General features: G+C 40.2%; 1 protein-coding gene across 1 annotated transcript in view; it reads right to left on the reverse strand.

Annotated features, from left to right (window-relative positions):
* The window catches only part of CPA6 (carboxypeptidase A6), a 324,809-nt gene that overhangs the window by 47,521 nt on the left and 260,804 nt on the right, over window positions 1-16,484 (reverse strand). The window contains exons 7-8 of the mRNA XM_003831348.6: window positions 15,673-15,783; window positions 14,744-14,834 (exon numbers count right to left, since the gene is read on the reverse strand). Coding sequence (XP_003831396.2) covers window positions 14,744-14,834; window positions 15,673-15,783 — 202 coding nt within the window. The remainder of the gene's footprint in view (window positions 1-14,743; window positions 14,835-15,672; window positions 15,784-16,484) is intronic.

Consider the following 16,484-nt stretch of genomic DNA (forward strand, 5'->3'; position numbering starts at 1 on the left):
ACTGCTTCCTGTCATCCTTCATCAGAGCCATACAGGGCCTCTTGCTGTCCTCACCACATTCCATCCTGTTGACATGCCACATATTTTCCTCAGGTCTCCACCTGTGTCCCTTACCTAGAATGCCCTCTTGACCCTGCATCCTTTGCTTTATTCACCTTCTGCCCTAAAGTTTAGTCTACCCTGGTGTCAAATACATTCTTAATTTTCAAATCTGCCCTTCTCTCCTCTATGAAGACTTTTCTGACTTTACCAAGTGTGAATACATGTGTGTGTATTTATATATATCTATTTCTATTATAGTCTGTGATGGTTAATTTTATGTGTCAATTTGGCTAGGCCACAGCACCTATATAATATTTGGTCAAACATTACTCTTAATGTTTTGTGAGGGTATTTCTGGATGAGATTAACATTTAAATCAGTGGGCTTTGGGTAAGGCAGATTACCCTCCATAAAGTGGGTGGGCCTCATCCAATCAGTTAAAGCCCTGAATAGAACAAAAAGAGGCTGGGCATGGTTGCTCATGCCTGTAATCCCAGCACTGTGGGAAGCTGAGGCAGGGAGATCACCTGAGGTCAGGAGTTTGAGACCAGCCTGGTCAACATGGTGAAACCCCATCTCTACTAAAAATACGAAAATTAGCTGGACGTGGTGGTGCATGCCTGTAATCCCAGCTACTTGGGAGGCTGAGGCAGGAGAAGCACTTGAACCCAGGAGGCAGAGGTTGCAATGAGGTGAGATTGCACCACTGCACTCCAGCCTGGGTGACAGAGTGAGACTGTCTCAAAAAAAAGAAAAAAAAGAAATGACCACTCCCACCCCTCCTGCTCTTCTCTTTAGCAAGAGTGAATTCTGCCTTCAGACTTGAACTGCAACGTGGGCACATCCCTGGGTTTCCAGCCTGCTGGCCTACCCTGTAGATTTTGGACTTGCCAACCTCTGTAATTGTGTGAACCAATGCCTTAAACACACTGTCTCTCTCTATACATCCAATTGGTTCTGTTTGTCTCTTTTCCCTTCTCCACTCCCTCTTTCTCTCTCTCTTTTTTTTCCTTCCCTTCACTCATTCTAATCTCAGTGATTTGAAACCCCATGAAGACAGGGAATCTGTGGCATCTGTCTCTGCTTCCCAAGTACCTAGCTCACAATGTGGCAGATAGAAGGCATTCATTTCATATTTTTGAATAAATGGAGGAATGGATCATGTTTCCCTTTTTTTTCTTTTTTTTTCTGAGGCAGAGTATCACTCTGTCACCCAGGCTGGAGCATGATCTTGGCTCACTGCAACGTCCACTCCCAACAGGTTCAAGCAATTCTCCCACCTCAGCCTCCCAAGTAGCTGGGATTACAGGCATGCACCACCATGCCCAGCTAATTTTTGTACTTTTAGTGGAGACGGGGTTTCCCCATATTGGTCAGGCTGGTTTCAAACTCCTGACCTCAAGTGATCCACCCACCTCAGCCTCCCGAAGTGCTGGGATTACAAGTGTGAGCCACCACGCCCGGCCTTGGATCATGTTTCTGATGCGCCTCATCAAATTGCTTTCTTACGCCTCGAGAGATATATGCCATCCCAGTTACAGCATCCAGCTTAGATGATCACATTAAACATTTTGGGCAATAACCTAATAGATAAATGTTGCACTGTTTTATTTTAATATTATTTTTGATTATGAGGAGGCTGCTCGTTCTCTCATGTTTGTTTATTTTCATGAATTGAGACTCTATGCTTTTTAAATTTCTTTAACCTACCAGAGTCTTGGAGATTTTCTTCACATTTTGTGTGGACTATTAACATTATTTTTATGTAATGTTTGATTCTGAAGTGTTTATATAAACACGATAATAAACCATTCTCTGCTGTATTTGCTGCAAATACTTTTTTTTCACGTGGTTGCTTATCTCCATTTTGGTACCTTTTAAAATAACAATTCTTCACATAATAAAGGTATATTTATATATACAATTCAGCGTGGTATATGCCATGGTTCTCTAAAGATGCAGATAATAATATTCTTAGATTAGGCTTTTATTATATTTTGAAAGCAATGCATTCAAATGGGAAGGTATAATTAGAATCCAAATATCTGCCCTCGATGATCCATTTAGTATGCAGTAGCCAGAAGGAGTCTCTTAAAAAGCAAGGTCATGTTGTTCCTTGGTTCAAAACTCTCCAGTGCTCTCCCAACCTATGCAGAATAAAATCCAAAGTCCTTCCTTTGGCACAGAACCTCCATTATCTTGCCTCTGACCACTTCTGCCTCTTCTCCTACTCCTCTCTCTCTTCCTCCCTCAGCTCTAGCCAGACACTCTCCTGGCTCTTCCTGAAACCCACCAAAGATTCTCCCAACGCGGGCCTTTACATGACTGTTCCTTCTGTGTGCACTGTCTTTCCCTAGACTTCCTCCCCTCCCAAGCATCATCAGGGTGGGCTTCCCCAGGCCACCTAAAATAGCTCACCAACCCTCACCGCTGCACTGTCTAGCATGTGTAACAACCTGACTTCCTTTGTTTTCTTCATTCCTGTTTTCCCCAATAATCAGCTAGTTGAATACATGAATGACTAAATTCAAGGATGCATCTGATAACCTCTGAGGTGACAACTATATAAAAGGCATTTGGTATTTTTTTAATTGTAAAAAAAAATCCCTTTCTCTTACATATTAAAAATACTCCTAACATTAGTGTTGTTTTTTTTTTTCTTTGTTTGTTTTGTTTTTTGGCACCTTCTGTGTTCTATAGTTCACTAGGGTTTTGTGGAGTTTGGGAAATGCTGTTCTGCAAGACAGAATAAAGGCAAGGTGACTGCCCATCTGTCTCTTGTCATTATTCAGCATACCTCAGCTTTTCAAACAAATATAAAAGGTGGTAGATAAAAAGAATATCATCATTTACCTACATCTGTGTTTGAGAATAGCATTCAAAAGAGATGGTTTTAATAACAGAAAAGTTACTTCAAAAGGAGTTTGGATTAAAAACAAGAATATAAATTGAAAGAGAATTGGGAATCTGAAAATAAGGAAAATATTTAATAACATTAGTGACCCAGGAGGAATATAATGCTATAATGCTTATGAGACGATAAAAATGGTAACAAGGACCCAAAAAATCAAAGCACTTATATAGGCATGAAATTTACAAAAATAAAAAATAGCATGACTTCTCAAATGCAAATGATACAGCTGGAGGAAAATTATCAGAGAGATATATTTTGTTATCAGTGAAATCAGAAATGCAAAAAACGCTGAAAAGTGGCCAGTATAGTGGAAAAGGTATTAGTAGGTAAGAGCTTTTTAAAAACCTTACTCATATGCTGACAGAAAGACTGGAGGCCTCCTAAAGACTGAGCAGCATGGGAGTGTTACCTGCTGAAACAGGGACAATAAAATTATTGGGCTTAAAAATCAGTACCAAATAAAAAATCAGTAGCTTAGTGTCCCAAGAACCAAGGGAGTGATTCTGCCACCTCCCCCATGTCTCACTTCAAAAATAGCATTTTTATGTGCTGCTTACTCATTGACTTTAAAAACTAAGTTATTTGTAAAAGATTTTTATTTTATTTTATTTTATTGAGACAGGGTCTGGCTCTGTCACCCAGGCCGGAGTGCAGTGGCACAGCCTGGGCTCAGTGCAACCTCTGCCTCCTGGGCTCAAGCCATCCTAACCACCTCAGCCTTCCGAGTAGCTGGGACTACAGGCATACGTCACCATGCCCAACTAATTTTTGTATTTTTTTGGTACAGACAGGGTTTTGTCATGTTGCCCAGGCTGGTCTCAAACTCCTGAGCTCAAGTGATCCACTTGCCTTGACCTCCCCAAATGCTGGGAGTACAGGCATGAACCATTGCGCCTGGCTTGTAAAAGGTTTTTAAACTTTGTTTGTAAAGTCATTATCAAAAACTTCAGCAAATATATTTATTCATGATGTTGCAATAGATGTTATAAATAAACTAGATATTGTCCTTCAAATGCAAATTCTTACATATTTACTCACAAGAATAATCAGAGAAATAAAACAACAATATAGTGTTTTGTGTATACACACAAAATGAGTCTCAAGCATTATTTATAATTTGTTGTTACAAAAAAGTCATTTTAAAAAGCTTCTGGGCATGTTCTGCCTAAGGATCATGAAATATAAAACAGGGAGAGGAAATGATTTTTGCATATAATCAGTGTCTAGATTAGGAAAAGAACAACTTAAGAGCAACTTAACAAAAGATAGAATAGCTCTTTTTAGCAGTGTATTAGCTGGAAAATAGCTCTGAATAGGAAGAGAAGAAAAGGAAAGCTTTTTGTATTTTCTTTAAATCTTAGAAACAAAAGATTTCCAGTTAGCCTGTGATCTTCTATCCTAGAAAGAATGAAGTTTGCAAAAATATGTTTAAGGTTGATGAGAGAGAGGAGTGCTGAAAGGGATTAATATATTCCCCAGTTGAGTAGTGCTAAGGAGGGAGATAATAGCTGACTAATATTTCTAGTAGATACATTATTTTAAAAGGACAAATTAGCATGGTAGATGGCAATGAAATATGAAAAGGTAAGATAGTAGCAGTAATGAATACAAGGAAAAAGAAAAATTGAGCTGAATGTTACACAAAGCTTATGAAAGAATTCTTGGTCAAAGTAATAGATACAAAGTAGGAAATGAAATGTTTATAAAAGACTCTGTACTGGTCAGAGTTTCATGAAAAGGCACAGAATCCACTATGGCTAGTTTTAAGGGGATTTTATTTTTATTTTTATTTTTTCAGACAAGGTCTCACTCTGTCACCCAGGCTGGAGTATAGTAGTTTGATCTTGGCTGACTGCAACCTCCGCCTCCCAGGCTCAGGCAATCCTTCTGCCTCATCCTCCTGAATAACTGGGATTACAGGCACGTGCCACCATGCCTGGCTAATTTTTGTATTTTTTTGTAGAGATGGGGTTTCACCATTGTTGCCCAGGCTGGTCTCGAAATCCCGGGCTCAAGTGATCTGCCTGCCTAGGCCTCCCAAAGTGCTGGGATTACGGGCTTGAGCCACCATGACTGGTAGCAGAGGAGATTAAGAAAAAAAAAGTATAAAACATTTTTCAGAGCCTTCTTGGAAGACTTGACCAGGAAGGCTACTGTCTCTTCCAAGACGAGGAAGGAGCACATTCAGAGGACAGCCAAGAAGGTGAGCTGCTTTGAATGAACCACACACTTCCATAATGGTAGCGGGCAGTAGGACCATGGAAGCCATAGAAAAGCAACTTCCATCTTTCTTCCATGCTTTAAAAGCCGAGGTGAGCGCACCAAAGAGGTAGAACCTAAGTCACACCCAGATCCCTAGCTTAAGGAGTTCTAGAAATGCAGCTTTTATTTATTTTTATTTTTTATTTTTTTGAGACGGAGTCTTGCTCTGTCGCCCAGACTTGAGTGCAGTGGTGCGATCTTGGCTCACTGCCACCTCCACCTCCCGGGTTCAAGCGATTCTCCCGCCTTAGCCTCCTGAATAGCTGCGACTACAGGAATGGGCCACCACGCCCGGCTAATTTTTTGTATTTTTAGTAGAGATGGGGTTTCACCATATTGGCCAGGCTGGTCTCAAATTCCTGACCTCGTGATCCACCCACCTCGGCTTCCCAAAGTGCTGGGATTACAGACGTGAGCCACAGCCACCGGCCGCAGCTTTTATCTTTTTGGCCTCAGCAGTACAGGAAGGCACTTAGAAAGAGTTTGGAATGGATGGAGAGTGCCTATGCCCATAATGCACACTACTGACTTCATTCTTAGAGAAACTGAAAGGAGGACACCTAAAACAACAAAATCAGAAACATAATTAAGAACCAGTTCTTCTGGTCAGACATGGTGGCTCACATCTGTAATCCCAGCACTTTGGGAGGCTGAGTTGGAAGGATCCTTTAAGCCCAGGAACTTGAGACCAGCCTGGGCAATATAGTGAGACTCTATCTCTATGAAAAATAAAAAATAAATTAGTCAGGTATGATGGCTTACACTGGTAATCCCAGCTACACTCAGAAGGCTGAGGTGGAAGGATTGATTGAACCGAAGATGTTGAGGCTTTTAGTAGAGGCTGCAGTGAGCCATGATTACACCACTGCACTCCAACCTGGGCAACAGAGCTAGATCCTATCTCAAAAACAAAAATAAAAAAACCCAAAAAACCAGTTCTTCCTAAGTTTCAGCATTCATTGTTAGCTCTCCCTAAGTATCAAAAGGACTGTTATAAAGGATTTGAAAGACAACATTTAAAATAAGAGTGAGAAATACCTTCAAGTTACACTGTTATTTGGAAACTGTGATACTATTGTTGTGACATTGTTACTTGTAGGAGGCAGCAAAGAAGAAAGTAAGTTGTCTGGCATTGGTAAGTTCCGGAGAATCAAGTGCAGATAAGATTGTTTTAGATACACTATGATGAGGATAAAAGGCCCTAAAACCATCATCAAGAAGTCAGGCCAGCACTAATTCTAATTGTGTTAATGTCTAAAATGATAGCTGGGTTTTCTAGCAATATGACGGAATTGTGGCACATACTGTGATAAAAGCTCCTGCTACAAACACATCTAAAATGATCAAGAAAACAATGTAAATACACGGCATAGTTCTCAAAAATGTTCCTGAGGGTACAAGAGTGAAGAGGGAGTTGGAATAATGGCTGAAGCTGAAGCAAAAGCTGCAGGCTTGCTTGGGATGTTTGCTGGTCTCTGACCTGGAGGCTTGTTTCAATGGCCACATGTGGTGGAGGCAGGGGATCAGTATTTGGGTTCTCAGTTTGCAGGAAAAGGGAGCAAGACCCAGACACACACCTGGCAGTCTCAGAGCAGGACTCTTTCTTTTCTTTCCTTTCCTTCCCTTCCTTCCCTTCTCTTTTTTTCTTTCCTTCTTTCTTTTTTTCTTTCTTTTTCTTTCTTTCTCTTTCTTTCTTTCCTTCTCTCTCTTTCTTTCTTTTTCTTTCTTTCTCTTTCTCTCTCTCTCTTTCTTTCTCTCCCCTTCCTTCCTTCCTTCCTTCTTTCCTTCCTTTCTTCCTTTCTTTCATACAGAGTCTTGCTCTGTTGCCCAGGTTGGAGTGCAGTGGTGCGATCTCGGCTCACGGCAACCGTTCAAGCCATTCCTGTGCCTCAGCCTCCCAAGTAGCTGGGATTATAGACATGTGTCATCACACCTGGCTAATTTTCATATTTTTAGTAGAGATGGGGTTTCACCATGTTGGCCAGGCTGGTCTCAAACTCCTGGCCTCAAGTGATCTGCCCACCTCAGCCTCCCAAAGTGCTGGGATTACAGGTGTGAGCCAACATGTTGCCCCAAAGTAGGACACTTTCCATGAAAATGTGGGCTACAAAAATCTGCCTTCATGGGAAGATGCCAAACTCTGGCTGGGAAAGAAAAAGGTCTTCCTGGAGAATTCATAACCATATGTCTGACATCTCATGGGTTTGTAAATTCAAACTATTTGCATGGTATGTGGTGGTCCAAGATCAGAAATAGAAATAGTACCTGGGGGATCTTCCGCTACTTCCCTCTTACCATACATTCCCAATCTCTCTCTCTCTCTCTTTTTTTTTTTGTCTATTTCATTTTGGATAAAACAGTTCAATTCATATGGTTATTCTGATACCTAAACTGCTCTTCTGCAGTTACACATTGTTTAACTCTTTAACCAAATGAGTAAAAGTAATCATTCATGGCAACTTGATCCCTAAGGAGTCAGACTATGGTTAGAAACAGACACTGAAGTCAGTCAGATTTGACTTTTCATTTGAGCTCAATTCATAATCTTGAGTAAGTTCCCTCACTTCTCTCTTAGTTTCTTCATCAGCCAAATAGGGATAATAGTAGCATCTACCAATGAGAAGTTCGTGTTGAGCATTTAGCACTTACTTGGCACATAATGAATCCTTAAGAAATGCCAGCCATGTATCAACAATGGTGAGCAAATCCTTATGATCGAAATTTCTACATATCCAGGATTCTAGGTCCTTAACTTCCTTTATAAAAAGCATAACTAAGGCCAGGTGCGGTGGCTCACATCTCTAATCCCAGCACTTTGAGAGGCCGAGGCAGGTGGATCATGAGATCAGGAGATCGAGACCATCCTGGCTAACACGGTGAAACCCCATCTCTACTAAAAATACAAAAAAATTAGTTGGGAGTGGTGGCGGGCACCTGTAGTCCCAGCTACTCGGGAGGCTGAGGCAGGAGAATGGCTGAACCTGGGAGGCGGAGCTTGCAGTGAGCTGAGATTGCGCCACTGCACTCCAGCCTGGGTGACAGAGGGAGACTCCATCTCAAAAAAAAAAAAAAAAAGGGAAAAAAAAAGCATAACTAAGCATTACAGTTTAGCTCATTCATCTTCTAGTTTTAAAATTTTCTACCAACTTTGTTAGATATTAGGTAATTTATATCTTTTCATATTAAATTGGTTGTTAAGCAAAGAATACTATAAGCCAACAGATCTTTTCACTTTGTATTTCTCCAGGATCCCAAATAATTTCTTAGAAGTGGGATGTGAACTCATTAAATCTTTCAAGACTTTCTTATATAATTTCTAGCTCTTTGCAATATAGAAGGGGCTCAATACACTCATTTGGATATAAAAGTGGATTAATGTATGTTAGAGTCATCACTAACAGAGCTGGCAGGAGTCTTAAGGGACTAGTTTGACCAGTTAGTTGATGTTTAATCCGCATCAACACGTCATTCTCAGCCAGAAGTTACCTGGATCAGAGCTTGTCTATTAATCTCCAGTGACAGAAATTCACTCTTCTAAGGCAGTGCATTCTTGCTCTGAGTTCCATGCCTCTGAAATTTAATGTGGATTAGTTCTTTCCCTGAGCTTACCTTGAAGCCAGACTCAGCACTTCATCACATCCCCAGGGTGATATTGTGAAATATATATTTGGTCTTCATCCTGTTTCCTGGAATACATACAGCTCCTAAAATCTTTAGACTCTCTGGAGTGATAAGTGTCTTTGTATGCTAATAGGATGACTGGTGGCTGGGGGTCCCTAGGGAGCTTCAGAATGGGGACAGGTCACTGAAAGACCAAGGCATGATGAGAGGGTTGGGACTTTCAGTGCCACCTCCCCAACCTCTTGGGAAGGCTTAAGGTTAAGCCAATCGCCAATGGCCAGTGATTTAATCAAGCATGCCCACATGATCAAGCCTCTGTAAAAACCCAAAAGAACTGGATTCAGAGAGCTCTGGATAGCTGGACACATGGAGGTTCATGGAGGGTGGTGCCCATGGAAAGGGCATGGAGCTTTCATGCCCTTCCCACATACCTTGCTATATGCATCTCTTTCATCTGGCTGTTTATCTGTATCCTTTATAATAAACTGATAAACATATATAAAGTGTTTCTGTGAATCATTGTAGCAGATCGAATTGAAAGAGGGGGTCTTGGGAACCCTGATTTATAGCCAGTCAGTCAGAAGTACAGGTCACAAGCTGGCATTTGTAACTGACATTTGAGGTTGGGGGCAATCTTGTGGGACTGAGCCTTTAACCTGAGGAATCAGACACTCACTTTAGGTAGATAGAGTCAGAATTGAATTGAATTATAAGACACCCAGCTGGTGTCCACTGCAGAGTTGCTTGGGGTTTAGCAAGAAAACCTCAAACATCTGGTGTCAGAAGTGTTGTACTAAGGAAAGTAAAAACACTTTGGGTTTTTCTGATCGTTCCTTACCCAGAGGGCAGATCCAATTCCACAAATCCTTATGTTGGGGCTTAGAAATTGACACCCCTGGCTGGGCATGGTGGCTTATGCCTGTAATCCCAGCACTTTGGGAGGCTGAGGCAGGTGGATCACTTGAGGTTAGGAGTTCGAGACCAGCCTGGCCAACATCTCTACTAAAAATACAAAAATTAGCCCGGCGTGGTGGTGGGTGCCTGTAATCCCAGTTTGGGAGGCTGAGGCAGGACAATCGCTTGAACCCGGGAGGCAGAGGTTGCAGTAAATTGAGATCACGTCACTGCACTGTAGCCTGGGTGACAGAGCAAGACTCTGTCTAAAAGAAAAGAAAAGAAAGAAAGAAATCGACACCCCCAATATAGCACCCTAGCATGCTAATTATTTTCAATTAATGGCCTTTGAAGAACAGCAGATCCTGGAAGAAGCTTTATGCTGATATTTCCTTATCTAGCTCAAGTCCAGACCCACCAAAGAAGAAAACAGTTACCTGTAGTCCTTTCTCTGAATTTTCATTAATTTAACTCATATTGCAGGTAGAGACTGAGGTTTGTCAACACACCTGGACAGGCATCTGTCATCAACTATTGTCTGCTGTATATTCTTCAAGTCCATTGAATTCCCCTAAAAATCTTTCACCATGCCTCAAATTGCCACATTTCTCCGTACCCCTATAAAGAAGGGTTTATAAACCTCTGTACCCCATTGTATTATTGGGTAATCATCCTTCTGTGATTCCCTCATGCTATGCATGTTAAAATTTGTATGCCTTTCATCCTATGAATCTGCCTTTTGTCAGTTGATTTTCAGCAAAACTTCAGAGGGCAAAGGGAGAGTTTTCCCTTGGGCCTACACTTAGTAAAGTAGATTGTACTGAATATTACCTGTGGTGGTGGTTGTGAAATGCTGGAGAATTTGCATACTTCACAGCAAAGTTTAATTGCAATCCACTATAGGCATTTTTGAGTACTAAAGTCTCTTTCCATACAGTCTAGCAACATTACCTCTTTTTATTGCTCTCTTTGCCCCAAATTTAGGCTCTGAAAATCTCTATATTTTCAGAACAATTCAGTTTAGGTCCTCAGCTAGTATAGCTCTCTCCAAACAAAAGCCACTCAGCTGGAGGAACTCATCGTTTTAGAAAGCAGGCCAGTGGCCATCTATTGTTATTTCATAGGGATTGGCTGAAAACCCCTAATTTGTAATGGTTTCTCTCTTCACTCCAGATGATCTACCCAAATGATTGGTCAAGCAGAACAGCCCCCGGCTCCACTTTTTTTTTTTTTTTGGATAGAGTGGGAGGGTGGTGGTCGGAAAAGGGCATATATAGAGAGGGGCACATGTGGTTGGCTGCTAAAAAAATCGTATAGTTTTCTCCATATTATATCTAATTTATAATATTAGGTAACTCAGTGTTCTAAAGAGTTATTATGTTTCAATAAGTGCCTAACTTTCTCCTAAATAGAAACAAAAATATTTTTATAATAGCTTTATTGCTTTATAATCAGCTATAATTCACATATTAGGAAATTCACCCTTTTAAAATGTACAATTCAATGGCTTTCAGTATATTCACAATTGTCACATCTCATTCTAGAATGTTTTCATCATCCCCAAAAGAAACCCCTTACCCCTCAGCAGTTACTCCCTAATTTTCCCCTCTCCTCAGCCCCTGGCAACCACTAATCTACTCTCTATCTCTATAGATTTGCCTATTCTGGACATTTCATTTGCTCTTTTGTGACTGACTTTTTTCACTTAGCATAATATTTTTAAGTATCTATGCTGCAGAATGTATCAGTACTTCATTCTTGTTATGCCCAAATAATATTCCATTCTATAAATATACCACATTTTGTTTATCTATTCATCAGTTGATAGACATTTGGGTTGTTTCCACTTTTTGGCTATTATGAATAATACTACTATGAACATTCATGTACAAGTCATTATGGGAACAAATGTTTTCATTTCTCTTGGGTATATATATATATATATCTAAGAGTGGAGTTGCTGGGTCATATGTTTTTAACTTTTTAGGGAAATGCCAAACTGTTTTCCAAAGTGGCTGCAGCATTTTACATTCTCACCAGCAAGTATGAATGTCCCAGTTTTTTTACACCCTCACCAACACATGTTATTGTCTTTTTATTATAGCTGTCTTAGTAGATGCGAAGTGGTACCTACTCCTATTGTGGTTTTGATATATATTTCTCTATTGGCTAATGACGTTGAGCATATTTTCATGTGCTTATTCTCTTTTATATATCTTTTTTGGAGAGTATCTGTTGAAATCATTTGTGCACTTTTAAATTGGGTTACTTGTGTTTTTATTGTTGAGAGAATTCTTTCTATGTTTTGAATAGAAGTCTCTTAGTAGATATATGATTTGCAAAATTGTTTTATGTTCCATAGGTTTTTCTAAATAGGCAACACTTGAATTATTCAGAAGTTAAAGATTAAGTATGGATATTATCCAAACCCTTTACCTTTCTCATCGATTTGTTCCAATTTGGAAAATCAGTGCTTACAGCATATTTTAAAAAGAGTGCACAGAGGAAAGAAAAAAGCACAGTGCTTCACAGAGAGAATGTGCTCGATTAACTTTGGCAAATGAATGAAAGAAATTTATGCATTTATTCCTGGTTCCTACCACTACTCTGACTTGTCGAGTCCTTCTGGGGGACTTTCAGACCAGTGATATTCATCTTATGGGTGAAACACCCTCAGGGGAGCTATGAAGTATTCAAAAAGTATGCCTGTCTGTACTTGCATGCTGGACTATTCCACATGCACGCACTAAAGCATAACCACTATCACACGGGGATCCACAGATTCTGCACGGTAAAAAGCAGTTTCATGTTCTGCTCTTTAATTTCAAGAATCACTCACTTAAGAGAAAGAAAGAGCTGTTTTTGTCACTTCCATGCTGACCCTACAGTGTTTTCAATCATCTGGGCATTTCTATGTCATTTATGCTATGGATGTTTATTTGGAGGTTCATTTTAGGGAATTTCATACTTACCTCAATACCCCTGACCTCAGAGTGATTCCCACATTGTAGTTCCCTGTCCCCTTCATGCAGCACATAACTGCGGGGGGATGGACCTGACCCTGGGAGGGAGGCAGGTCACACTTGGCTGCCTGCCTATCGGATCAGCTGAATCCACTCTGGAGACCTTGCAGCTGACACAGTACCAGCCAAGCTGCCTGCACTTCCCCATCACTTCCAACAGTCTATCAAGATCATTTTGCAACTGCATTAGACATAATCCCTTGTATATCTTGAGTGTTGGCTCACAGAAAAAATCAGAACGATTCAAAACTGGGAAGAATCAAAGGAATTCTAGTTGGGTCTGCAGCTGAAACTGAAAAACCAAAGAAGGCATGTGTATGAAGGAAGCAAGCCGGGTAAAGGAAGAACAACAAAGGGAAGCAAGACCTTACTCGCAACCTGATATAAACAGGAGTCTAAGTTTACATAGGCAGAGCTGGCTGCTGCTAGAGTTACTCAGCTCAATTACCCATCCAGAGCACTCATGCAGATGCCTGTAGGCATGCATATGACATATATGTGGATGCGAGTCTCCACTAACAAGCGAAACATCCCTGTGTTTATGAGTATGGAAAATGGCCCCATCAGAGAGAAGGGAAAGTGAAAAGTTTTTTTTAAGTTAGTGGATTTCAGGAGTTAATGTGCTTGTTGTCTCAGTATAGGTTGGAGAAAACAATTTCTAAATAGAAATAGTCATCTATAATACCACATCATAGTATTTATACAATGGTTTTTTTCCCTTCATAAATGCAAGTACTTTTAAGTATACATTATTGCTCATCATCACAACATTCCCGTGAAGAAAAGAGGCTGTTTCACCAACTGATCTGAGGCTTAGAGGTGAACTGACTGTTCTGGGGGTCAGGGAACAAGGGATAGGTTACTGATACTTAGATCCAGTTTGGAGCTAGGAACTAAATTAGACATTTCACATATATAAATTCCTTTAGTCTCTATAAGAACCTCATGAGGTGGTTGGCATTATACTTTCATAGATTAAATAAAATTGCCCAAATTACTGAGCTAGTAATGGTAGACTCAGACTACATTTGTCTTATTTTAGAGCCATATTCTTTTAGCTATGTCATGTTCTTATTTGCCAATTCTAATTGACTGAAGCCTCTTGCTTGGAGGGATGTGTGGAAGGAATCAAAGCCCACGCCCAGTTATTCTAGCTGATGCTAGTGGGATGGGAGGATTGGCATCTCACATAGAACCTAACCCTCATTGTAGAATGAGTGAATGTGGAATAGGCCTCATTTCTAAGGGACTAAAGGAAGGATTTCCATTACACAAGGGTCTATATTTTGAGGGACCTACAGAAAGACTCAATACAAAGGCAGCTCCCAACAACTGCATTTTGATAATAATTTTCCATCCTTTCCTTTTTCTGCTGCAAGTAAACTAGCCATGACTAATTTTCTCATTTCTCCCTGACACTTGCCTCCTTCTTTCTTCAGTAAAAGGGTTTCCTTCCTTAAAATGACATCTTCCTTTTATTTTAAAGGTGATTATTAATGAAACATGGAACGCAGCAGAAATACATTCCCAATGTGCATGGTCAATCCACGTATGACCAGCAGAGTGGTAGAATATAGACAAGGTCGTGACAGCTCTGACCACGACAGACAGATGAATGCAGCATCAGTGGCGCTTGTATGAAAAGGATAAAAAGATTTAACCAGAATTATACTACACCACGGTTCATGTTTTAATTTGGGGAATGACAAATATTCCTCAGTTTGCTGCTTTTACATATGTATTTAAATTTTCAGTTTTCAGGACCGAATTGACATATTTAAAATCCTTGATTTTTATATATTAAAAAAGAATCCTTTCATTTTCTTTTGCCAATTACAGCTATCATGTACGTATCTGTACCTTTCTCTACCAGGTTTTCACATACAGAAAAACATGAGTCTCCCATGAGAGTCCTCTGGACTCATATTTTGCAGAGTAAAACCTGCAGAAACCTTTGGATCTGGATCCCAGTTGGTCCCAAACTTACCACACCACTTCACTTTCCAGTTTCTATTGGCATCCACTCCACGGCAGCGAAACCTTGAGTTCCTTGACCTTGTTTTTCTCCAAAATCGATCCTAGACATAATTAAGAAAACAGGTGCTGAGAAAAATACTTAAAAGGTTATTCGCATGCATTTTAATAGCTCAATCAATGAACGAGTCATACCACTGAGGGGAGAGTTCTCCTGTGAATAGACAAGCCCAGGGAGTGAAAAAGAGCACTGGATTAGTAGTGGAGACCCAGGTTCATGCTCCAATTTCTGCTACAAACTTCCTGTATTTTGCCTTCTCTTTTTTTTTTTTTTTTTTTTTTTTTTTTTTTGAGACGGAGTCTCGCTCTATCGCCCTGGCTGGAGTGCAGTGGCACGATCTCGGCTCACTGCAAGTTCCACCTCCCGGGTTCACGCCATTCTCCTGCCTCAACCTCCCGAGTAGCTGGGAGTGCAGGCGCCCGCCACCGCGCCCGGCTAATTTTTTTTTGTATTTTTAGTAGAGACGGGGTTTCACGGTGTTAGCCAGGATGGTCTCGATCTCCTGACCTTGTAATCTGCCCGTCTCGGCTTCCCAAAGTGCTGGGATTACAGGCGTGAGCCACCGCGCCCGGCCTTTTTGCCTTCTCTTGGCCCCATTTCTTTATAGGCAAAATTGAATGGGCTGGACTAGACTAGTGATTTTTCACAATTTATTTGGAAGAAGGAATCTTTATTTATGTGAAATCTCTACAAAATCTAGATGTGAAAATGAAATCTAATTGTTGGTGCTCTGATTGGGGAAAGAGTGAAGGCCTCTTTTGCATCTCTGGAATCACTCAGCTGACTGCCTGTCCAGCTTCCTTCCTGTCCTGGAAGTTTGTGACTCTGTTTTCTATGATTTATTTAGTCCTCTTTTCAACTGGGTAGGCAAAGTGACTTACATTGGTCCAACTAAAATGGTATCCATCGACGTTAAACACAGGCATGATATAGAAATATAGATGAGTCAACATTTTTCTCATGGCTGGGTCACTCTTATATGTTAGAAGAGCCTAAAAGACAAAGGTGAGATTTTTCTTTTAAATTGGTCCCCAAAAGAGGAAAAAAGAGTGTGAGATATCCTTTCTATCCACGAGAACTACCAAATACTGTGGCTTAAAAAGTCATAAACTAACATGAAGTTTACTCTTCGACATTGTAAATTCTCTGTTAAGACTTCTGTCTGAATTAAACTCTTTATTATCAATAATCTTTTAGCAGAGCTGTTAAAAGAGATCAATTGGGCAGCCTCTTAATCGTAATTAAGATCTGGCTACAGTTTTAGGCTGATTAAGAAAGCAACAACATAGATAGGATTTGTATAACCACCTGTTTCTAGATTCCATTCAATTGTGGACAGAATAACTGCCTAAATCTATTTGACAGCTTTACACGATAGATCATAGCACAGACCAGCTGCATGTCACTTAATTGTCTAATTAGTAGCAGCCTCAAACCTTGGAACCTACTGCATTGAGACTCTATTCTTTTCTCCTTACTTTTCTGTAAAAAGTTTATGATATTATGATATTATGAACAAAAACTCCCTTTTTATTACTTCCTGATCCCATTTTCTTTCCCTCCACCAAGGTAATCCCTATCCTAAGTTTGACATTATCTTTTCCATGCATGATTGTATGTATTGCTACATATATATGTAGCATGAGAACAATGTATGATATTGTGTGTATGCGTTAACATTATATGTAAGTGA

The sequence above is a fragment of the Pan paniscus genome, chromosome 7 (genome assembly GCF_029289425.2).
Source record: "Pan paniscus chromosome 7, NHGRI_mPanPan1-v2.0_pri, whole genome shotgun sequence".
Taxonomy (NCBI): domain Eukaryota; kingdom Metazoa; phylum Chordata; class Mammalia; order Primates; family Hominidae; genus Pan; species Pan paniscus.